We start from the raw sequence: 26,418 nt of genomic DNA, 5'->3' as shown, positions 1-26,418 counted from the left end.
TCGTCCTTTTCAACACTCGCAAATAGTCCGCTCGACCTCCCAAAGTTCGAATCCGAGTTCGACTTGGGTTCGTTCATGTTTCAGATTTTTCTTTCAAGATTATTTAGTTCATTTGATCTATTTTTGATTGGTTTTTGGTTTTAAAGTGTTGTTCGTAATTGTCTTGTTCATTCTATTTTTCGGATTATTGATTCTTTGTTTACAGTGTTATTTTGTAATCTTGTCTTGTTCATTAGCTCTCCTTCTTCTTCAAGACCTTTTTATTTGGTCAAAGTTTTTCTTCTGTTTGTTTGAGTGTGCGTTATAAGCTACATTTGATTTGAACAACTTCCTCGAATAGTTAGTTTATGACTGTTTTGTTTGGACGAGTACAACCCGAATCTTTTCATTGGTTTGTTTTGATGCTTGAATCATTTGTGTGAATTTGACTTAAGGATTGGTTATAGCTGCGTAGTGATTTGGTGTAGCTGTAAATCAGAGAGGTTTAAATACAGATTATTAAGAGTGAGGGCAAGGCAATAATAATAGGGGTTTTCAGGGGGTATTTTTGAGTGTTAAAAGATTTAAAATGTTTAGTGTTAGTAGCCTACCAGTTGAATATTCAGTGTACAATTAAATTAGTGAATTATTTAATGAAAAGAGAATTAGTAGTGCAGAATACACCCTTTCTGGTATCTTTAAAGGTGGGAAATCAGAAAATAAGCATGGGATTAATGATAAAAGTGTATAGATGCACATGAGAGGGAATATACAGGCTGAAAGTGAAAAACTTTGAATAAATAATGTTTAGTTCTAGCCTATAAATAGGAGGAGTCGATATAGAGATAAGGGGACTGGAAAAAATTCAGAGAAGAAAAATTTTCAGAACTTAAAAGTGAGAAATAAGCTAATTTTTCATAACTAAAAATCAGTCTTTGAGAGCTAAAACTGAAAGTGAGGTCTTTTTCTTTACCATTGAAATCAGAACTTTGTTACTGCCTTTGTGGATTGCGTTTAGTGCTACTGATTTTCAGTCAGGCTTTCCGGGGTTTTTCAGTTTGGTTCTGACCATTGTTACACTGGTTATTGTTGGTTTTTGTTGTTGTTATTTGCTGTGGGATTCTGTTGTTGTGCTACTATTGTACATTGTTGCTCTTGACCTCTTTTCTCTCTATTTGTAATTCGAATTCCAGGTACACATTCGAATCTTGTAGTGATAAAGCTTTGAAGTTGAAATGCAGCAATAAAATCCAACCGCTTCAATAAAGTAGATAGTAGACGATCTGGTCTATTTAGTTTTTCTTTGTGAATTTTTTTAAATTTTTTTTTGTATAATTGGACTGAAAAGAGAAGGAATCGTACAAATGGTCATGCGCTGATATAACATGAACCTTTCAATTTTGTTAGATTAATGGGGTAAAACATGATAAGTAGCATATCTCTAGTTAGTTGTTTGTTTTCATGCATATATTCAAATAGTCCACAAACGAGATAGAGTACTTAGTCAAAACCCGATTAGTATTTCGTTTAGATGGTTAAAACTAATTTACATTAGTCCTCTTAAGTGATTATACTCTCATCAGTATTGGCATTAATTCATGTTACAAATAATCTCACATAGATAGATTGAGGACTTGATAAAAATGTAAATGTAAGGTGGTTAGGTAGTGTCAACATTATAGTTCCAATAATAATAATAAAAATAAATAAATAAATAAATAAAGGCCGTATTCGATAATTTTATGTATTAATAATTAAGTATACTTACACTAATGTAGAGTAGTTTCAATAAGCATTTAGTATAGTTAAATTGCGAATCCATTAGGGTTAATGAATTAGTCTATAGCTTTGATCATTTAGTTAACCTCACCACAGTTAAAATGGCTAATTGTAGTAACGTTAGTCAATCTTGTACGTATTTTTATACATAATTTCATTTTTAGTAATATTAGCTTATGGAATAAGGCGCGAAACAATTTTTCATTTTTATAAGTTCAAGTACAATTTTCGTTAGCATCTGTTGTAATCTATTAATTAAATAAGTTACGGTTTTTTTTAGCATGTAATTAACCAGGATTTTTCTTTATTTAGAGACAAATAAAAATAGAAATGTAGTTACTTTCTTTTTTAAAATAAATAAATAAATGAGACGAGCTTCGTCAAATAAAAACAAAAAAATAATAATAAAAAAAATTGTAGGACCCTCAGTAAAGGTTTAAGAATTTTTTTTTAGAAGTCGGGAAGGTCCGTTTAGCGAATTTCACGACCCTCCCAAAAGATAATAACGCGCTGGAATCTTTAGGCACGGATTTAGTAAAACACATTCCTAAATATGGGTGGGCCTTTTATGCGGCCCGAATCCAAATCCTAAAACGTTGAATAGAGTGTGCCTAAGATTGCGGGTTCATCTGATGCGGCGCAATCCGAAAACATACTTTAAACGGCGTTCACTCTCTCGAATAAATATGTATTTGTAAAAGCATTAAAAAGTAGAATCAACACATAGGTTAACATGTATTAAAATCAGATAAATAAGCCGAATATGACAGTTGAGCGACCGTGCTAGAACCACAGAACTCGGGAATGCCTAACACCTTCTCCCGGGTTAACAGAATTCCTTATCCGGATTTCTGGTTCGCGGACTGTTAAACAGAGTCATTCTTTTCCTCGATTCGGGATTAAATTGGTGACTTGGGACACCCTAAATCTCTCAAGTGGCGACTCTGAAATAAATAAACAAATCCCGTTTCGATTGTCCTTTAATTGGAAAAACTCCTTCACCCCTCGCGGGGGCGGAAAAAGGAGGTGTGACAGTGGCGAAACAGTAACAACTTAAAGCGAATTGTTTGAGATCCTATAGGCATGCTTGCTAAACCTCGTTAAATAGAGAAGGAAAGTTGTTTAAAACTGGTTCAAAATCGAACTGGTTTTAAATTGAACTAGCTTCATATTCTATAGGCGATGGTATCTAATATTGATGATTTTAATCCTTATAGGCATGATATCTAACATGTGAATAGAAAACGAACCAGAATTTTACTTGGGAATCCCTATAGGCATGATTTCTATATGTTATACTTATTTCAACCTTATGAGCATGATACTTACTTATATCCGTTTAGAACTTAAAACATGATATCTAAGTGGCATGCAGAACTTAAATAAGTCCTATAAGCAGGTTATCTAAGTGCGAAGTTGATCATGAAGAAATTAAGATAAACCCTATAGACATGGTGTCTAAAAATGCAGAATTGGGCATGCAGAAATTTAAGAAAAACAGTCCTACAGACATGCTTTCTACCCTTGAGCATACATGATCACCCAACCCTCTTCACTAGCCAACCCCAAGTGTTTATTACAAATTATTACAAACCAGAAGTAATGAATTACACCAGAAAAGTACATAGAAAAGTTACAACCAGAGGAAGCCTGATTCTTGACTTCTTCTCTGAGTTATGGAATAAACCACCTCAACTGCCATTGATCCAAAGCCTTTCTCGGACTTGAGTGTGTCAAAGTTCCCTAAGGGTCTTAAGAGGACCCCGGGCAATGCTCACACCCAAGTTACATAACCAGAATAGAGATGAGTGTAGTGTGGAAATGCCAACCCCTATGTGTCCAAGTTCAGAAGGAGCTCATGGGTCCCAAGGCAAGGCTCACATAAGGGGGCAGAACTTTTGTTCTAAGAAGATAGTGAAAGTGCAAGAACAGAGTTTCAAAACTAAAGTGATAGGGAGACAGTAATCAATAACACATAGAGTTAATAACTTTATACAAAAGGGGGTCAAGGGTTGGAATCCATTGCAAGGAGCCTATATACTTAGGCATGGATTAACTTTGGGCATGCACAACAATGAGAAGTGCTGACATGCCTATAAACTAATCATAACATACAACATATAAGAGAAACATTGAGGTTATGATCCCAAGGGAATCGGGTTTGGGTCATGCACAGCAATGTCCAATGTTGTCATGCCCCAAACCAACCACAACACATTGGGGTAGGGGTTTAAGATTCACAAGTCATGATACATTAATTCTGAACAGGAAAGGGGGAAATTACAGCATGCTTAATAATGGTACTGAGTTAAATACAAACAGTAGACAAACAAGGATGCAAGAAACAGTAAATAAGCATGTTGTTGTTGGTGCAGAAGCTTAATTAGAACATACCCATAAGAAATGCGAATGCAAAGAAAAATAAGCAAGTTTCCCACAGCCTATCCTTGGCTTTCAGCCGGCTCGGTAAGGCAGCAATACAAGTAGTAACAGAGAAAAGAGAGAGATATTTGGTGGGGTGTGTGTCTGAACTCAAGTGTTTTATGCCTTGTGTTCGTGTGTTTAAAAGAAAAGAAGTTCAGGGTATTTATAGCTTTCTGAAAACGAGTAAGAGAGAAGTAATATGCTGCAAACATGGAAACAATCATAATTCAGATCAATTATACAAGTGATTGCCTTTAATTAAGGGATCACTTGCTTAACGGGCAATGACATGTTCAAAATAAGGAAAGAAATCAATTTGTAAGCAGGCTGACAATTGCCATAAAGAAGTAGTAAAATATTAAGTAAGCAATCAAGTCTAGATACAGAAATTCTTTTTCGGAAAGGATTCAATAAGGCAAAATAGGAAAAGAAATCATTAACCTTAACAGGCGAGTGAAATCAGAATTTTTCAAAGGAAAAGTTTGAAATCAGTCACAAGTTTGAAGATCAATCAAAGAAGGAAACTAGCATATAAATAGAGTGCACAAACACTATACATGCGAGACCAAACCTATTGGCAAAAATAAATAACATGCAATAGTAGCACAAAATTCAGTAGATAGCAACATTCAAAGTATGATAGTCCAGTAGGTCAAGTCACATTGAATCAGTAGAGAAGAAAACATAGAATATCAAAAGCATGCGAAGATCTCACAGTAGCAGGTGAGGAAAACCCCTTTTAAAAAAAATTAGGGTTTCAAGCATAATCGAGTTTTAGAGAAGATAGAAACCCAAAATCAGAAAAATCACACAAAGGGATAAGAGGTTTCGAAATAAAGAACTTCAAATCGAGTCAAGTACTTAAACGAACAGTCTCAGACCCAAAGCCATAGGATTTTCAATAGAGGATAAACAAACAAATCGGACAAAACTCAAGCAAACAAGCATTCGTCTAATAAACATTCAAAAGAAATTAGGGCTTTTAACATGCATACTTAGGTAGAAGAACGATATGAGCAAACATAGCAAAACATGTCGAAAAACAATCCGAGAAATGTTTTGAAATAACTTAACAAGAAAACCCTAATCGGAAAAGATAAAGAGTTGTGAAAGCATAGTTTTTAAAGAAACTTCGAGAAAAACGCTTAGAAGTTCAAAGCAAATGTAGATCTGAAGCAGATCTAAAAGAAGTCGAAAGAACCTTAGAGATTAGGGTTTCAGAAGAACCCCAAGTGATGAGAAAGGCCTTGAAAACCATCGATCTAAGCAGAAAAATCAAAAGTCTGACTCGAATAGCCATGGCTGGCCGAAGAAAGGTCAGAGACGACCGGAGAATAGTCATTGAGCAAAAACTGGATAAAACCCCTTCAGGATCTGGTCATGAGACCACAGAAACGAACACGTAGAAGCCATGAGAGGATGATATAAGTCTCCGATGACCCTGGAAGGCCATGGATTTAGGGTGGATTAGGGTGGCGTCAGCTCGGGTTTGAGGGTGTTGTAGAGAGGATTTGAGAGAGGATGGGGATTCAGAGGCGGCGTATGGTGGAAAATGGTAGGGCTTAGGGGGTCGTTTAGGATTAAGGTAAGGGGGTCTGGTGGCCGTTGATCATTTTGATCAACGACCTGGATTGAACGGGTAAGTGGGGTAGTTTAAAGAATAGGGTTTGGGTCGGTTCAGATGGTAATTGGGTCGGGGTAATTGGGCTTCAAATTGAGTTCAATTGGGGTTCAAAATCAGGCTATAATTGAAATAAAATGGGGCTAACATATAAATAGCCAATTTTCCTATTTGATTTATAAAAAATAATAAAACAGTTTCTGTAAATAAATTAAAGGTACTACAATAATTTATGGTACATAATTATTAAATTAAAAATACTGGACTTAATTTTTATAGATATAACACAATTAAATCTAAAAGAGGCTAAAATTGCAATTATATGCAATTTTGCCTTAAAAATACTAAATCAATTATAAAATATATGCAAAAAATATCTTAGATATATTTTAGTATAAATATGAGAATCCAATAAATGAATCACCAAAAAATGATAATTTTGGAAATATTGTTGGATTTTTTATGAGTAAAATAGGGGAATAAATTGGTTTTAAAATCTTTAAAAATTACGAAAAAAATAATAACACAATTGGACATACTTATATATGCCTACACATGCTGTTTTGAAGGTATTTTGCATATAAAAAATATACAGTAAAAATTGGGTATCAACAGTCGTAATGGTCAGATTTTGACCAATACACTAGTCTTTTAGCAAATAAATAATCTAAACTGGATAAAAATAATAAATTAATTTAATCACAAAACAATCATAAAAATACATATACCACAGTAAAAAGTAACTAATTAATTTTTTTTAACAACTAATAATAATTTCTCTATTTTATTAATTTTTTTAGCATACTAATACTACAGTCTGGATAAAAATAGAGCACATAAAAAATAACTAATATGCATTTTTTATATAGGTATTTAACAAAAACTAAGCCAGAATACCTCGATTTAAGGTTTCTAGAAAGTTGAAGATTTTGTGATTTGGGGCCGAAACAAGCAACAATGTCCGAGATAACGCCTTAGCTAGCACGTGGGACCGAGAATCTTTACTTTTTATTGGACGGGTGGGCTCCACTCAAGTTTTTTTTTTATTAAAAGTGGAAGAGGAGACTGCTTGGATTTTAAAATGGGGGGGGGGGGTTACGATTCTGTTTTGGGGGTAGGAAGGAGACGATCTATATTATATGTATAATGTGTTTTGTTATATAACGTCTTAACAAAAAACGCTATAGTTTTTCGCTTTATTTAATTCAATTATAGTATCTTTTTAAAAGACGCTATACTTAACTGGCCAAACGGCCGTTAAGGTATAGTGTCTTTTTATATATTTTTTGGTTACTATATTTTTTTTCCACATATTTTTGTTCTTTGAGTTAAAAAAAACACATTTTGGTTCCGGACTCGTTCACCAGCCAACTTAGCGACTGCTGCTGTTACTGTACGAACTAATAATGCAACCAAGTCTGTATTCAGCTGTCCTTTTCTTGTTACCTGTAAATTTAGTTCATTATTGATTTCTATAATTAATTAGAAATATTGTACATCTCTAATTTCAATTCAGCAGTCGCAGCCGAATTTTCTATAGGAAGAGAATGGATACTTTTTTTAAGTAAAGTGAGCATTAGCATTTCCAAGCAAAAGATTTGAAAAAAAATAAAGAAGGTGAGGAAAGCCAACTTCTTTGACTTAAAATAGTAGTTGAATTCTCTCTCTCAGTCTATTCTCTCTTGTAATTATTGTATTTATAGGTACTTCTAAAAGTAAATCTTTAAATGTATCATATAGATCATAGCTTCCTCTCCCATAAAAAAAGTTAAGAAGAATCAAAGAAAAGATGATAGCATATCTGAACTTTTTGCTTATCAATGTTCACTTTACCAATTATCGAATCTTAATGAATTGTACAAATTTGTTCTATGAGATAAATTTGGATTTTCACAATTAAACAAGCTGAAATTTCCTCGTATCAAAATGCTGGAATACAAGTTTTTGAAATTAGTCAAAATTCACTTAGTACGACTTATTTGAAAAAAAAAACTAGTACTTCATTATGAAGAAATCCTACACAAGAATAATACAAAAGTTGGAGATAAAAAAAGTGCTTCATTATGAAGAAACCATTAGAACAAGAACTAAAAAGAAAAAAAAAAGATACTATAAAGAAAAAATTAAAAGAGTGTGAAAAACAGTTGCTTAAAGATGTGGAGCCTGTGAAAGTAATTAATTATATATTATTATTTTTAACTAATGTGAGTATAATAAAAAAGTGAATGAATCTTGGTGAGACCCCGCAAATCACAACCACCATAAGGTAGTAGGTTTTTAGCCTTTGGGATATCTTGGTCTGGTCTGCTCAGGCAACCAAACATTCCCTTCCACCATATAAGATTTTTACTATATACTCTGCCCCTTAATTTGTTTCCCACATGTTTGTCATCACTTGTTGTTACTTCAACACTTCAACTTTTTCCTTAACGTCAATCCTATATTCATCGCTATGTAGACTATAAGCATTTGGGTGCATTTTATGTTTTGTTCAAACGAACAACAATCTTGATTTCTTTTTATTTTCCCCCACCATTAAGACTCCCCATGTGATGCACCTGCCTATTCCTTTATGTCAGTGATACGCAAGATTTTGTGCAAGCGGTGTCACTATTTAAAATAGTAAGTAAATAAATAAGTCACTGCAACAATAATACTTTAATATAGCACATTCAGATACGTTGTATAATTAATATCGACGAGTTTTATTATTTTTTCATATGCATGAAAGTTAATTTTAAGTTTTTTCTTTTGGTTTCTCTTCAATTTGAACGTTATCTTCTTATTGCTTCCATTTGGTTTGATCCCTTTACTCTCTACTTCAACTTAACTAATCTTTAAGAGGTTGAATTTGATTTAAAACCTTGAACGATACTTTAGGAGAATATCTTTCCATTTGGTATTTTATATAAATAACAAATTAAAATTTCAATTTTACAAATAAAGCAAAACTTTATATCATGGAGTTCCTCTTCAGATATTTTTAATATTAGTGGTTCTCCTGACTTTGAGATTTTTTTATTCTTAATGACAAACTTTCTAAAATTTTAACAATAGCCATAATAGAGCATGTTTTTTTTTTTTTTTTACTTTTATTTATTGGTATGTTTTGCTGTAAATTTCCGCTAATTACTGTACTTAGTCAAATTTGGTGCTTGTTGTCATCTAGAGCCACTTGTGACTTGACTGAGATCAAAATGTCCAAACATAATTTGGATATCCTATAATCGATCCTGTGACCGTGCAGCTTGAAAGCCCCCGAATAACCAGCCGGACTAGTTTTCTTGCTTTGACAAGCGGTGTCATCTTAATGTCATTTTATCGTTTTGACATGTTTAAGTACAAATTTACCCAGCTTTTTAATAGTTTTTTCACACCGCTTTCCCAAACGTATATCCGCCCCTGCTTTATGTATACCTAGAAAAGTATATTTCTAGAAAAACCATCGTAGAAGTTTCGTTTTAAAATGTGTTTTTAGCAGTGATATATATACATAGTTCGAGTTGAATATAGTGAGTTGCATACGGTCATAATTATAGGCCTCCGACTTATAGGCTCGAGGGTCCATCCTAAGCCTGAGTCCGGGTGAGTTCGAATTCGAGCCCGATGGACCAGACTCGAGCCCGAAGACAGAATGTAATGCCCGGAGATATGAGTACGAGGAATACCGAAGCCGAGTATGCTCGACCCTGAAACAGTACCGTTATGGATTTGTAACAGAATGAGCAAGATTCCTACCACGTCCCAAGATCATGGCGCAAATCCTGGAATAGGATTGTACTATTCCGTATTAGGCGGTTAGACAGCTGTATCAAGAATATTCTTTACTGTAAATAGAAATATACCTTATTTAGGGTTCTCCTATTATATAAAGGGGACCCCAATCATTTATAACATCATCTAATTATTGAGCAAATAATATGCTCTCTACTTTTCGTCTACTGTTCATCAGAATTGTCCTTTACATTTATTGTTCTTACTTTATTGTTCTTAGTTCATCTCGAGGTCACTAAGCTTGATGTCACTACTGCTGAGTAGGGGTGACAAAATGGTTCAAAGAAAACAGTTAACCACCCATATTATCCACTAAAAATGGGTTGGATAATGAACTTTTTAAAAACGGGTCAAATATGGATAAGAACAATATTATCCATTTAGAAAATGGATAACCAATGAGTCTAACTTTTACATTTGTAAAGCCTCAAATTGGGGGTTCCTCAAGTTAGAAAGACTAAGAATTCTCCCCAAAGTGATCATATACAAGAAGTCATGGATAATATGGGTAACCCGTATAATCCGTCGGTTAACCCGTTTCTTATTCGTATTAAATATGGGTCGGGTCGAATAATTGATCCGTTTTTTTCATTACCCGTTTTCAACCCGAACCATATCCGACCCGACCCGCCCGTTTGCCACTCCTACTGCTGAGTAACTAACATTGGTTTGATTCACTTATTTCTTTCATTTTTACCTCATATTTCTTGATTATTAATTGGTATTGAACTAAATCAAATATCTTTAAAATCACTAATCAAATTTAATTATTATTCGTAGTTTCTAGATAAACATGAGTATAGTTGTACTCATAAATATGATGTTTAGATCCGCCCATGGGATTGCGGTCAAAATCATATAAAGATAGAGATCTTGGCTACCTATTAGGTAAGCTAAGTACAAGATTGTGAGAATAGATATTGTTTGGCATAAATTATGCATGGAAAAAGGATTGATGAAATTGACAAGACATTGTAGCCCTCAATTGATTGCTCTGCAAATATGATTGCAACATTCGACTATAGTATAAAGTCGAATGGCTGACATTTAGAGTGGTTAAAAGGTCTACCAAATAAATAATATCATAATTGCTTTTTGTAGATCTGTAATTATTCTTTTTAATATTCAACTTTACAAGTGTCTTAAGCACCCAATTGCATGTCTTGGCCATGAGTATTTTAGCACTTAGTCACTTGCTTAGCATAATGAGACAAATCAAGAATAGTTTTGAAAGTTTATTTTAACAATAAACTATTGAAAGTGAGACATGAGTCATGACACAGTCTCTTGGCTGGAAAGACTTGTTAGTGTTACAAAATTATGGTTGTAGTAGTGGGGTTCCCACTACTCACTGCTGCTACTTTCAGTTCTCTCTTTTTACACTTTTTGTTCCCTTAGTTCGTCAATCAATATAATGGTTTTTTTTGTTTTCCACCCGCTCTCTGGCGTCCGCATTGAAATTTTATTATATTTGGATTCGCGTTGCGTAAAATTTTATTCGGAGGAAAGCGTTCCCTACCAAGGATTTTTCCATACTCAGGACTAGAACCCAGGACCTCTAATTAAGGGAAGACCTCATTCGTGTACCACATCCATTTGTGGTGTTCTTCTTCTCTTCTTATTGTTTGTTGAATGTCATGCTAAAGTTAAAGTTTATTTGAGGTCAATTCCATTTGCAAGGAACCAATGGTCATGTTTATATGCGTTGTTTTTTTGTTTTTCTTTGCACGATTATGAGGGCAACCTTCTTTTATATATATATATATTAATGGACAAAAATGAAAATGAACATTTTTTAATAGCAGTGGTGTCAGTACTAATTTTACGTGTATATTCACTAATAATTCTATAAAATATCTGTTACCTTCCGTCAACGCAAATATAACATATACTGAATAATTTTATCCACAATAGTAAATGAACGATTTTCATAATATCAAGAAATCCAATATCAATAGTTTCTGGCGATTACGCTTAAATTGGACCTTCCCCACACTTATTTTTTAAGAAGAAAAGAACTACTTCTCCCGCTACCCTCCAACAAGAAAAAAAGAGAGTAGAATAATTAATAGTATAATATTTCGTACTAATGTATCTGATCATATTTTTGGTTTTAATACAGATTAGCATTGGATCGCATATTCTGCAAGCTTTTATGTTCTATTCCTTTCTTTTGTTTTTTTCCAAAGGAGGTTCCCTCACGTACTTTAATAATAGAAAACATTTGATAGAATTAATTAAATAATTAATTACAAAAGATAAACAAAAAGAAGTAGTACTAAAATACATAAGGAAAATGGCCGTGTGTGGACATTAGGCTGCCTGAATTAACTATTAAGGATTAATGGCCTATATAGTTTTAATATTTCATTTAATCGAGACACCAAAATGTCATCTTCTTAAATGACCTTTCAAGAATGGGCCACCGGCTTTCACTGTAATATTTCTTAACGCTTTTGTTATTTTTTTGGTTCTCACTCGGTGTCCGGTACACGTATTAAAGCTCAATTATATTCAGATTCGCACCGCATAAAGCCATGTTTTTCCCTACCAAGGATTTTTTCATACTCAGAGCTCGAACCCGAAATCTCTGGTTAAGGGAAGAGCAACTCCATCCGCTACATCATATTCTTGGGTGGTAATACAATTGTTACTATTATGCCTGCAGATCTCACAAGTCAGTAAACAGAAAAGGCAACAGGAGGAAACAGAAAGGAGATTGTTGTTATTAGCACTAGCTGTTTTCATGCCTTCACCTTTGATTTAAACAGATAATAATAAAATTAGTACTAATACTAATAGTAGTAATAAGTGTTTACCGTGAAAGGATTTCAAAATCTGGATACATACAACAAAATTAACAATGGCCTCCACCTCCCTCCCCCTCCCCCAACCAAAACAATGGGGTCAAGATAACTCACCTTGATTTACAATTTAAAAGCTCTTTGTCACATTAGGATGAAGTAGCGAAAACTCTAAGGACCCAAATAGCTAGAATTATTAACGATCAACAATCCGATATGAATGTTTCATGTAAACTAGGATATATTCAATTTACTATAAAAATATGGTTAACGATGAACAATAATTATACATTTGCCTCAATTCTAAGGAAGTTGGGACCACAATAATTATACATTTGCCTCATCTGAGGTTTTTTTTATATGATATATAGGATGAGTCAAAAAAGTAAGCTCGGACTCTCTAGTTGTAGTATTGGACCTCTATATATGGTTCGAAGTGATGTGGTCCTAAATTAAGTACGAAGATATATGCTAACATAAGCTCTAAATCTGTGTTGTGACTTTGGTGAGCATGTCCGGCACATAAATAAGGTTTGGATAATAGATTACGAGGAGCATTTCATAGTACTACCTCTTACTACACATATACGTGCATCTTTGCTCGTATACTTGGAGAGTATAATCGAGTTATATATTGTTATGAATAATATTTGTAGAACCATTTGATACGGCTAGTGTTTTTCTGTACTTTTTTTAGCACTAATATAGTAGTGCCTCAACAAGTACATAGCATCACAATTCACAGCCTATTAAACGATTTCTACTACTACACTTTATTGTTTTGGTGACTTCCGCTGCTAAACAACCCTAACAGTTAATGGTGATGGACATTCAATGTGGAGCAAATTCCAAGAAAATCTATATTTTCTGCTTTGTGACTGAATGCGTAGAAAATAATTAATCTTTTGTGTTATCATAAAACCTAACTAGATTCAAGATTTTTGTAATTTGAGCTGAAGAATGGACCAGAAAAAGAAGTGTGTAAGTAGTTTTTGGGTTACCATAAAAATTATTGTTTCTTTATTGCACAAAGAATAATTTATTATATATATTTTGAATGAAGATAATGGGTGCACCTGCATCAACAACAATAATAACATACCCAGTATAATCTCATAAGTAGAGTCGGTGAAGGGTAATGTGTATGCAGATCTTACCCCTACCATGTGTAGATAGAAAGGTTGTTTCCAAAAACCCTCGGCTCAAGAACAAAAAGAAAAGAAGCAGTAGCAATAAGCGAAATCAACATCGATGTATAAACAACAAAGATATAGTAAAATAACTTAAGCGAAAGTGACGAGCGCAAAATGTTGCGTAAGCCAAATGTATATAGTGTGAATGAGTCACAACTACTATACCAAAAATTATGACAGCCACCAAATAATAAATAAGACAATAAAGCAACAATAAAAGGAACACCAGAATTTACGAGGTTCGGCCAATTTTGCCTACTTCCTCGGACACAACCAATATTTTATTCCACTCCAAAAATACAAGTGAAATAATACTAAAGAGAGAAGATACAAATGCCTTAAGAAGATAAGAAGGCAAATGAGAGGTATTTTGGATCCTAAACATTAGGCCTCCTTTTATAGGGAAAAAATCCCAACCAAACTTTTGTTTTCCCACCGATGTGGGACAAACATTTTGCCAATTTCAACAAATCTCCACCTTGGCAAAATTCCACATCTTCAATTTTCTCTCAATAACAAATTTTGGTTGTGTCTTCATCTTCAATCTTCAGTGTTCAACAATGTTGATCAAATCCAAACAATGTTGAAACTTGACCGCAGTCACCACCTTTGTCAGCATATCAGCAGGATTCTCCGTAGTATGAATTTTCTTCACCGTGACTCCACCTTCTTCTATGATTTCTCGTACGAAATGATACCGAACATCAATGTGCTTCGTCCTTGCATGATAAACTTGGTTCTTCGCTAATTGAATAGCACTTTGACTATCACAAAAAATTGTGATACCTTTTTGTTCAACACCAAGCTCCTTTAGCAATCCTTGAAGCCAAATTGCCTCCTTCACAGCCTCTGTAATAGCCATGTACTCTGCCTCTGTTGTAGACAAAGCAACTGTTGACTGCAAAGTAGACTTCCAACTAACTGGTGCCTTTGCAAAAGTAAACACATAACCAGTAGTTGATCTTCGTTTGTCCAGATCACCCGCAAAATCTGAGTCACAATATCCAACTACAGACTGATTGTCTTCCTGCTCAAAAACTAACCCGACATCTACAGTATTATGAATATACCGTAGAATCCACTTCACAGCTTGCCAATGCTCCTTCCCTGGATTGTGCATATATCTGCTAATAACTCCAACAGCTTGTGAAATGTCAGGCCTTGTGCAAACCATTGCATACATCAAGCTACCAACAACATTTGCGTATGGTACCTTTGACATATACTCTCGTTCAGCTTCATCCATTGGCGACATAGTAGTACTTAGCTTAAAATGGGAAGCAAGTGGAGTACTAACTGGCTTAGTCTTGTCATCTATGCCAAAACGTTGAAGTACTCTCTTCAAATATTCCTTTTGAGATAAACAGAGTTTCTTTGAACGTCTATCTCTAATTATCTCCATGCCAAGAATTTTCTTTGCCTCACCCAAATCCTTCATCTCGAACTCCTTCTTCAGTTGAATCTTCAACTTATCAATTTCTTCCGAATTCTTGGAAGCTATCAACATATCATCAACATATAGGAGAAGATATACAAAGGAACCATCTTTAAGCTTGTGCAAATACACACAATGATCGTATTTGCTTCTCTTGTACCCTTGCCGCAACATAAACTCGTCAAATCGCTTGTACCATTGTCTAGAAGATTGTTTCAATCCGTACAACGATTTTTCAAGTTTGCACACCATATTTTCTTTTCCAGCAACTTTGAATCCTTCTGGCTGAGTCATGTAGATTTCCTCCTCCAAGTTTCCATGTAAAAACGCAGTTTTTACATCCATCTGAACTAGTTCCAAATCCAATTGTGCTACCAAAGCCAACATAATTCTAATGGAGGAATGTTTTACAACTGGAGAAAACACTTCATTGTAATCAATTCCCTCCTTTTGAGCATATCCTTTGGCCACCAATCTTGCTTTGTAGCGAACATCTACTTGGTTAGGAAATCCTTCTTTCTTTGCAAATACTCATTTGCACCCAATTGCTTTCTTTCCCTTCGGGAGATTGGCCAATCTCCATGTATGATTTTGATGAAGGGATTGTATTTCATCATTCATGGCAATCCTCCACTTATCTTCTTCTGAACTTTGGACTGCGTCTTTATAAGTGGTAGGAACACCATCAGCTACAATTGAGGCGACACAAGCAACCGTCTCTATAAGACGAACATGTTTTGTTATTGTCCTTTTTGGACTGCTAGTTGCAATTGATTCAAGTTGTTGTTGAGGTTCCTGAGTTGGAATCTCCCTCTCTACTGGCTCTTCTTCCAGAGGATAATCTTTATTTGTTTCCTCCTCTGTTTCTTGTGTAAACTCCACCTGCTTAGAAGCACCCTCATTTTGTTTGGTATCTTCTGTTACCTTATTTACCATAGCAGATTCATCAAAGGTAACATCCCTGCTGAATATTACTTTCTTTGTCATAGGACACCATAAGCGATATCCTTTGACTCCAGAAGTAATTCCCATAAAAATAGCCTTCTTTGCCCTTGGATCCAATTTTGACTCTGTCACATGATAATATGCAGTTGAGCCAAACACGTGTAAAGAGTCATAATCTACAGCAGGCTTTCCATACCATTTTTCAAATGTTGTCTTGCCGTCAATAGTAGCATATGGTAGACGATTAATGAGGTGGCATGCATATGTAATTGCCTCAGCCCAAAATTCTTTGCCCAAGCCAGAGTTGGACAACATACACCGTACCTTATCCAGCAAGGTCCGATTCATATGTTCTGCCACTCCATTTTGTTGTGGTGTATGTGTGACAGTGAAGTGTAGGTCGATGCCATCATTTTTACAGACCTTATTGAAATGATCATTTTTGTATTCACCTCCATTCTCCTCCTTGTTTGATTCTCCACCATCGTCTTCCATTTGAGAAAAATTCCCAACACTTCATCTTTGCTCTTCATTGTATACACCCACACTCTTTGGGAAAAATCATCAACAAAGGTTACAAAATAGTGCTTCTCACCCAATGAAGGTGTTTTGGAAGGACCCCAAACATCAGAGTGTACATAATCCAAAATGCCTTTAGTATTATGGATCGTTGTACCAAATTTAACCCTTATCTGTTTTCCTTTGACACAATGCTCACAAAACTACAAGTTGCAAGCCTTTACTCCTTTTAACAATCCTTGATCTGATAGAGTTTTCAAGGATTTTCCTCCAGCATATCCCAAGCGCATGTGTCATAGCCCGGTTGCTTCTGCCTCTTTGTCGTTACTGGATGTCACTGTCGATGTCCCAATAACTGTACTGCCACGATAGCGGTACATATTATTGTTCTTTCAATTAACCTTCATTACCACTAATGCACCGGAGCATACTCTCATCACTCCATTTTCTGCAATGATTTTCAACCCTTTTGATTCTAGGGCTCCCACAGAGATGAGATTCTTCTTCAAATCCAGTACATATCGAATATCTGCTAATGTTCTGATCATTCTATCATGGCTCCTTAATCGTATTGAAATGATGCCATATGAGGTAAAAGGGTTGTTATCCGCTGTGTGGATGACTCCATATTCTCCTTCTTGAAAATTCACGAACCAGTCCCTGTTGGGACACATATGATAGCTACAAGCCGAGTCCATCAACCATATGTCTGATGATGTTGATGGCTCTGTTGTAACTAATGAGAAGTCTGAATCATCACAATCAGCTACATTTGAATCCATAATGGTCTTTCCATTGTTATGTTTGGCCTTATTCTTCAACTTCGGACAGTCTTTCTTCCAGTGTCCCTTTTCTCGACAAAAGGCACATTCATCTTTGCTGGGTCTAGATCTTGACTTGGATCTTCCCTTCTTTGTCCTCATTTGATTTTGAGGACAACCCCTCACAACCAGTGCTTCTCCTTCTCCGCCCTTTTGTTTTTCTCTCTTTCTTTATTCATAGTTGTACAAAGCCGAACAAACTTCTCTGAGAGAAATTTCGTCATTCCCATGGAGTAGAGTAGTTTCAAGGTGCTCGTACTCATCAGGAAGTGACCCCAACAACATCAAGACCAAGTCACAATCATCAAAAGTTACATCCATATTTTGCAAATCTGTGACCAACTTATTGAAACTGGTGATATGTTCGTTCATTGTGGTACCAGGAACATAGGTGAAGCAAAACAGTATCTTCTTCATGTACAATTTATTTTGACTATTTTTCTTCAAAAATTTATCCTCCAGTGTTTTCCATAATTTACTTGCAGAAGTTTTCTTTGTGTATGGATATTTCTGCTCTCTAGCAAGGTAGGATCGAATGGTACCGCAAGCAACGCGGTTCATAATTTTTCAATCTTCTTCTCCAATAATATCTAGTTTCTTTTCTTCAATGGCAAGATCCAGCCCTTGTTGAAAAAGGACATCTAGAACCTCGCCTTGCCACATCCCAAAATGTCCTGATCCGTCAAAAATTCCTACTGCAAATTTCGCATTTGACACAATTCTTGTCATAAGCGAAGATGCCAACGATGACGTATTATTGACACTTGATGTAGATTCTTCTTGTTTATTATCTCGCATTTTGGCACGAATATTATTTAATAGTTAACGACACAAATCAAGATTATTACTTTCTGGTGTGGAAGATCAATTTTGCAACAATAAAAGGAACACCAGAATTTACGAGGTTCGGCCAATTTTGCCTACTTCCTCGGACACAACCAATATTTTATATCACTCCAAAAATACAAGTGAAATAATACTAAAGAGAGAAGATACAAATGCCTTAAAAAGATAAGAAGGCAAATGAGAGGTGTTTTGGATCCTAAACATTAGGCCTCCTTTTATAGTGAAAAAATCCCAACCAAATATGTCACCCGCCGATGTGGGACTTTTGACATTTTCAACACAAAATACAATACGAAATTGATGCTCGCTAGCCAAAGATAATATAGTTTAGTCATCATTCCCACAGGGATTGGATTTGAATAATGTTCAAGTAATTTTTGGTTTAATACTATTCACGATAAATAACACTTTGATTGGAGTGATTATGAATTAAAATTAAAGCAATTAACATTTGATCATAGAGAACTAGAGAGTAGAGCAATGGGTTATTATCAAGACGAAGAACAAGAGTTTTGACATGATAGGTGCAAAACTACTATCCTAAATTTGACACTGTTATATTTTATTCTTAAGGTTCTATCGATTCTCACGAATTCAATAGGTGATTAGCTTATACTTCTGATTCAGATTCCTCTCTCGATTAAATCTAAATCTTTCAAATAAACTAATATGAAATACAATAAAACTTGCAAGATATTAGTATAAATGATGTAAGAGAAATTTCTCGCGAGTATTTCTCAATCTTAACTTAAATGGTAACTCAAAAAACTCTCTTAATTACTTCAAAGAATCATCAAAATAAACTAAGGCATATGCTGCAATAATATTCAATAAGATGTTCCTCTTTTGATTAAACACTATAATGAATAAAATCACAACCAATATTAAAAGCTCCTCCAATAAATTCAAGCAATTAACCCTAAGGTAAACTATTCCATAGATATGGAGAAAGTAATCACAAATAGAGTTAAAGAATAAGAAAACATTAAGCCAATGTTATAATCCAAATTCGCGGATTGAATTTGTAGAAGGAAGGTGAAATCTTGTGTCTTGAAGTCTCCAATACTTTCCAAAAACTCCCAAGATCAAAAATTCTTTAAAAATCATATTTTTTTTTGTATTTATAATATATAGGAACGGGCTCACACGAAACTATCCTTTCCAAGCCATGTGGAAAAAGTTGGGCACTAATTTGTACTAGAGCGTCGCCTCATGAGATATGCACATTGGATTTTTCATAGAGCTAAAATTTCACTCTATAGAAATTTTGCACTAGCATCTTGTGCCCCGCGATGCGGTAGTGCATTTTTCTCAGAGTACGAATTTTTTCTCAATTTTTAACGTTCAGACTTGGTCCTCGAACCCCGAACACGATCCCAACTTAATTCTTTGGGCTTCTACTCAGATTTCAAAGCTCCAAATCATCCATTTTAGCTCCAAACTTACTTTTTCACTCGAAATTACATCCTACACAACATACACACATAATAAGTACAAAGTACTAATAATTAGGCTAAAAACAATCAAAGTATAGTAATTAGAATGTAAAATATAGTTAAAATGTGAGTTCCTATCCTACTATCAGAAAGAAATAACATGTAGGAGGACAACTCTACGAAAAGAAAAAAAGAAAAAAAAAAGACTAAAAGACTAATAGTGTCTTATACTACTTCCACTAAGATGACAAAGGAACACACCTAACTACCTTTTAATATTCTACCCTAATCTTGACCTCCATACCCTCATATCTAGGGTCATATCCTCAGTAAGATGAAGTTTTGTCATGTCTTGCCTAATCACTTCACTCCAATACTTCTTAGGTCTATCTCTACATCTCTTCATGCCCACCACAATCAATCTCTCATAGCTCCTCGCGGGGCATCAACATCTCTCCTTTTCACATGCCCCTATCATCTTAACCTCACTTCACACATCTTGTTCTCGATGGGGCCACTCTGACCTTGTCCCAAATAACTTCATTTCTAATCTTATCTCTCATAGATTGCCCGCACATCCGCCTCAACATTCTTATCTCGTCTATTTTCATCTTTTGAATATGAGAGTTTTTAACTGGCCAACACTCTGCCTCATATAACATAGTCGGTCCAACCACCACTTTGTAAAACTTATCTTTAAGTCAATGCGGCACATTCTTATCACACAAAAATGCCCCATAGGAGCCTGCATTTCATCCACCCTGCTCCAATACGATGTGAGACATCCTCGTCAATCTCCTCATTCCACGTTTATATCACATGGAGGACTTGGTTGTCAAGCGACACTACCACGTCTATATCACGATTCCCGTCACCAAACTTACATTCCAAGTACTCTGTCTTGGTCCTACACTTTAAACCTTTTGACTCCAAGGTCTGCCTCCAAACTAGGGGCGGAGCCAGCCTTTCGACTACGGGTTCGGACGAACCCAGTAGCTTTAGTCCAAACCTTATATTTGTCTTAAGAAATTTATTGAATATGCAAAAATTACTAGCCTCCATGTGAACCCATAAGTTTCAAATTCCGGCTCCGCCTCTACTCCAAACCTCTAGCCTCGCATTAACACTGGCCTTGTGTCTGGTCAATCAGGACAATATCGTCGGCAAAATAACATACACCAAGATACTTTTTCTTGAATGTGATGCATAAATACATTCATCGTTAAAGCAAATAAAAGCGGGCTGGTGCACCTCCATCAATTGGCATAATTATGTCTCCATTGACTAAATCAGTAATTTCTTGTACATAATACAACATGCATATGTTCTTTAATAAACTTTATATATATAATTGAATACAACCACACAAAAGCACTATGTAAAAAGTAAAAAAGCAAAATAAACAAGAAAAGAAAAGAATAAAGAAAAACGTATCCTAAAAGAAGTGAGAATTTGAAGATGTGACAAAAGAGTATTAATGGGACATTAATTAGGTAAAGTAGAGCTATTGGAGGAGAACCCTATAATAAACCAAAAAACGAACCCACAATTTTCATTTTCACGCCTATGTACAAAAGCAAATCAGAGAAGGAAAGAAGATTGCTTAGTGGGACATAGACTATCTTTATATGTGTTGGTAAAGTATATTCCATAAATATGATGCAAGTAAAATGGAAGTATATAGGAAGCTAATGTATAAGTTACTATTTTAATACAAAGAAACAAGAAAAATTCATAATGGAGATTCTGAAGATTGGAAATAGAAGAAATACAAGAGTTTGATATGACACAAGGTTATTTTTTTGTGAAAGATATATTTTTGGTATATTTTTAGTTTCCCATTTTTTTTATTATTGAAAAAATATTTTCCGATGGTTAATTAGTGAGTGAAAATTTAAAAAGAATGAGAAAGTATACATCAAAACTTAATAATATTAATAAGTGTCTTGACGAAACTTTTAAAGGGCAGCCAGGTGCACTATATCTCCTGTTATGCGCGGAGCTCGGGGCAGGGTCACCACAAGGTCTATTATACGCATCTTTACTTTGTATTTCTATATAAAACTTTTGAGTACTTAAATTTAATATAAATATCTAAGTGTTAGTTGAAGCAAGTAATATAAAGCTATAAATAAATACTCTGTATACGTGTAAATAAAATAACTTCCACCAAAAGTGAATTGAAATAGGGGTTGTGCCCTCTTGTTGGAAAGTGATAAGAATTAACCTGGATTAAAAAAAGTTAAAAGATTCAAATTTATCTTTTTATTACACGAAATATTTTACTTTTGTCCTTTGTCACACTTTGGAGTGGCAAACGGGCGAGTCAGATATGGTTCAAATCGAAATGAGTAAGGAAAAAATGGATAAATTATCCGATTCGATCCATATTTAATACAAATAAAAATGGGTTAACCGACAGATAATTTGGATAACCATATTATCAATGACTTCTTACATATAATCACTTTTGGGAGAATTCTTAGTCTCCCTAACTTGAGGAATCCCTAATGGTTATCCATTTTCTCAATGGATAATATGGTTCTTGTCTATATTTGACCCATTTTTAAAAAGTTTATTATCCAACCAATTTTTTAGTGAATAATATAGGTAGTTAAATATTTTATTTTAACTATTTTGCCACCCCTAATCACACTTTAAGATCATTCATATATTTGTTATTAGCATATTATTTTGTATTTGCCTTTACTTTGATAGGCTCCATCGTGAACTAATTGAATTTCACGTGTGTAATTACTTCAGAAAAATAGTTCGAATTTATCCATCACTTTTGAATATGGTCTAAAATTACCCCGTTATACTTTAAGTTAGGAGGTTTTGTTAGGTTCAATGACAAATGCGAGATTATTTTGCTAACAACAAGTGTATGAATAACATTTATAACAGAAAATAAAATAAAGATTTTCGTAATCATTAACCTAAAAAAACATAGAAACAAGGAAAGTAAAGAAAAATAAAGAGGGGGGAAAGAAGGATAGAAAATGACGTAAAAATGTTGATGCGATGAGTAAGACAGCATTATATTATATCCTTTTAGAGTGGTTTTCTGGATTGTGGCCAAAATCCCAATGTTTTTTCTACCCCCATTAAAACCCCATCAAATTCCTTAAAAAACACCTCAACTCTTCCCCCAACCCTCTCTCTCTTTCTCTCACTAGTCTATGCCCTATTAAAATACCGCCTTCTGCCGGTAGTTTTTGCTACAAAACATAAGAGGAAGAGAGAAGACATCAAAAAACCCCTTTCTCTGCTTCTCTTTTCTCTATCTATGCTCAAGGTTAGATGTGTTTTGTGCTGTAAAAATCCAATCTTTACCATTTGAGGGATAATCTGAGATACCCATTTCGTTTTCTTTGCTGTAAATGCTGTTTTGTTTAGTGCTCATTGCTGTTTTCCTCACTGCTTTACTGGTAAATCTTGAGGATTCTACGCAATCTGGCTGGACCCATTGGTTTTGCAGCTGCTGAAGAAAGGTTTTTTTTAGCAAAGGTATAATCTTTGATTTCAAGAGAATTTAGTTTCTATAAGAAATTGGATTTTTTGGGGGTAGTTGAGATCTATTTATTTGAGTACTCATTTCCTTCTTGTAATTTCACTTCCAAGGTTTATGATTTATTGTGTTCTATGAATTGTTTTATATAATTTTGCTTTTTTTTTTTGTGGTTTCTTCTGGGTTTCTTTATCCCTTAAGACAACATATTAATAACAGAACATTTAAGGTTTCATTTCGAAATCTATGAAATTGGTGCTGCTTTCTGAATTAGCAAATCTATTAAGTAGTATTGTATATTTTGGGGGATACTGTGTTTTTCTTTTCACATTTTGTGTCTCTCCTCATTAAATGCATTTTAACTTTTAGTCGGAGGTGGGGATTTTACCTTTTTGCTTCTAAGTACTAGGACAAGGATGTTGATCTGTGTATTGCTTGTGCTTTCAGATTAAGAAATGTTATTCTTCATTTATATATCTTTTTTTTGCCTTTAAATTCCAATCTTATACTATGTATATGAGGCATAAAAATGCACTTACCTCTGTTAGTTTATATAAGTGTCCTCAATTTTACAATGAAGGATTGAACTAAAAAGAGAAGATATTTTGGTTTTATCTGTAAACTTCGGGTGAAGATTCTTTCTCTAATATTTTTGATTGGAAATATTCTCCATGTCATTGCATCTTTCTATCTCTTTATTTGTTTTTGTTGGTTACAAGTAACTTGGCTGCTCGGGATTGAGGTTTCTTATGTTAAATGAAACATGGTTGAAGTAAAACATCATTGTTGATCTTTCATAAAAGTAGGTGCATTGAATTTATTCATGCTGCTCTATTGAGCAATAGTGTTTTGCAATAGTACAATCTGATGTAGGTCTTGTGATACATTTCTTATTTAGCTTTCTGACAAATGCTTTGCTATTACTGTTAGGTTTTGATTTCATATCGTCTTGTTATCCTCCGATCTGGTCTTATCATATTTGGTCACTTACTTATGCTAAGGATAACTGTGGTTTAGTGAATGAGATGAGGTTAATTTGTTTTATCTACAACATAATCTCACTCAATTTTTTTGCTTCTAGAATTTTGTCCCTTTCCATCATCATGGAAGGGGAAACTTCGTGGATCAGTCATTGCCCTGATTACGTTGCACCAGACATGGTTGAGTTTGATTCATTTTCAGAGCTAAATGATGAAGACAACGGAGAAGCTTCAGTGGTTCCTGTGGATTTGATATTGCCTGATGATCTGTTGGAACGAATATTGGCTTATCTTCCCATTGCTAGCATTTTTAGGGCGGGTTGTGTGTGTAAACGATGGTATGAGATAGTGAAGTCAACAAGGTTCTTATGGAACTTCTCTCAGGTGCTGTCCCAAAAACCGTGGTACTTTATGTTTACAAGCTCAGAGGAACCAGTTGGTTATGCTTACGATCCTTCCCTTCGGAAATGGTATGGTGTTGAACTCCCTTGCATCCAGACTTCTAATTGGTTCATTGCTTCTTCATGTGGATTAGTTTGCTTCATGGACAATGATAGTAGAAGTGAGCTATATGTTTGCAACCCAATAACCAAATGCTACAAGAGCCTTGACGAGCCTCCTGGTCTCAAGTTCTCTGATTACAGTGCACTGGCTATCTCTGTAAACAAGAAAACTTGCTGTTACAGTGTCACCATTATTAAATCTAAGCAAGTACCTGGTAACTTCTTTCAGTGGGATCTCGCAATCCACATATATGACTCTGGAAAAATGATGTGGGTAACCCCTTTGACTGAGGTCCTAACTGGGTGGAGAGGTGGGGATGAAAGCGTCATCTGTGATGGTGTTTTGTACTTCTTGATCTACTCGACTGGAGGTGGTGGTCCAGACAATCGGCACGGCCTAATCACTTACAACCTCTCAAGCAGATCATCCCATGGTTTGTTGATAAGGAGTTTCATTCCAGTGCCATGTTCTCTAACCTGTGGTCGATTAATGAACCTCAAGGAGAAGTTAGTAATGGTGGGAGGGATCGGCAAACCAGATCGGCCTGACATAATTAAGGGGATTGGCATATGGGAACTTAATGGCAAGGAATGGCAAGAAATTGCCCGTATGCCACACAAGTATTTTCAAGGTTTTGGAGAATTCGATGATGTTTTTGCCAGCAGTGGTACAGATGATCTGATATACATTCAGAGTTATGGAGCCCCTGCTCTTCTTGTTTTTGATGTGAAGCAGAAACAGTGGAGGTGGTCACAGAAATGCCCTGTGACAAAGAGATTTCCTCTTCAGCTATTCACTGGTTTCTGCTTCGAGCCAAGGCTTGAAATGGCTCCCTGATTCTGCACTTCAGTGATGTAATTGGTGCTCCTTAGAATCCATCTTCTGGTTTCTCTCATGTCTTTTTTGATTTTGTACTCCTTTTTGTTACTTTTTTTCCCTGCCATCCTCTCGATACAAAGATTTCTGTGTTCTTGAAAGGTTTATACAACATGTACCGGCCGATGAGGCTGCTAATTTATGAAATGAGAATATTATTAATTTTTTTTTTTTTTTTTTTTTTTTTGCAATCTGAGATGTAGATCACACTCATTTCAGCTTCCAAAGGATATGATTATTATGAGTACGTTTGTTGGTCTGTAGTTTCTGTGATTGCATAAGCTAGAGTTCTCTATCTCATCTCAGAGGGGATAAAGTTTAGGCCTAGTGTGTTTCCTTCTCCTTTCCTATAGTAGCAAGCTTTCCATCACTTTCCATCTTTATGGCAGTATCAAAATAAGATATTTTGGGGTGGGGTGCGTTTCTCTTTCCCTAGACAGTGACAAGTTGTCTTGCAATTTACAAAGTCAAAACTGGAAGATGGGCTTCCTAACTTGTGCCTCATACTCTGCTCTTCAGCAATATCTTTAGACAACATTTTCACTTCTTTTACATCTTTCTCACATGAGTCAATTAGGCAGAGACATATCCAAGATTTGAACCATATAATGGGTTCAAAATTTATTACTCAAACAGATACACTGAATCCGCCTCTGTCAGATTGGACAACACATGATTGGCTTGTGTGTGGACCTTTTTTGATCTTTTAGGGTTGGGACCACAGCTAGTTACCAAACTGAGTTTGATGATCATGAGAGTTGGCAGCATGCATTCCACATGGTAATGGGATAAGTGAGCTGTTGTCAAAAGCCATTGGTGATCCAGGTTTCACATGTCCTCAACTACTAAGTTTACTTTTCATTGGTTAATAGCTAATCTCTGTATTTTGGTAGTCATATCATACCCATGCCTTCAGTGTGTTTTTGAGTTTTGGTATTGCCATTTTCTTGTTTCTATACCAAGAATATGTG

At 35.0% G+C, this 26,418-nt stretch overlaps 1 protein-coding gene across 1 annotated transcript; it reads left to right on the top strand.

Annotated features, from left to right (window-relative positions):
• Positions 1–22,714: 22,714 nt before the first annotated feature.
• Positions 22,715–25,619, top strand: LOC104242766 (F-box/kelch-repeat protein At3g61590). The gene is made up of 2 exons (XM_009797847.2): positions 22,715–23,086; positions 24,169–25,619. The coding sequence occupies exon 2, from the start codon at positions 24,191–24,193 to the stop codon at positions 25,406–25,408; it is 1,218 nt and encodes a 405-aa protein (XP_009796149.2). The 5' UTR covers positions 22,715–23,086; positions 24,169–24,190; the 3' UTR covers positions 25,409–25,619.
• The last annotated feature ends 799 nt before the right edge of the window (positions 25,620–26,418 follow it).

Source organism: Nicotiana sylvestris, chromosome 1 (assembly GCF_000393655.2).
Source record: "Nicotiana sylvestris chromosome 1, ASM39365v2, whole genome shotgun sequence".
In the NCBI taxonomy this organism is placed as follows: domain Eukaryota; kingdom Viridiplantae; phylum Streptophyta; class Magnoliopsida; order Solanales; family Solanaceae; genus Nicotiana; species Nicotiana sylvestris.
This window is presented reverse-complemented; position numbering and strand designations above follow the sequence as displayed.

Coding starts and splice junctions, on each gene's coding strand:
- LOC104242766 (XM_009797847.2), top strand. CDS start 24,191: ATGGAAGGGGAAACTTCGTGGATCAGTCATTGCCCTGATTACGTTGCA.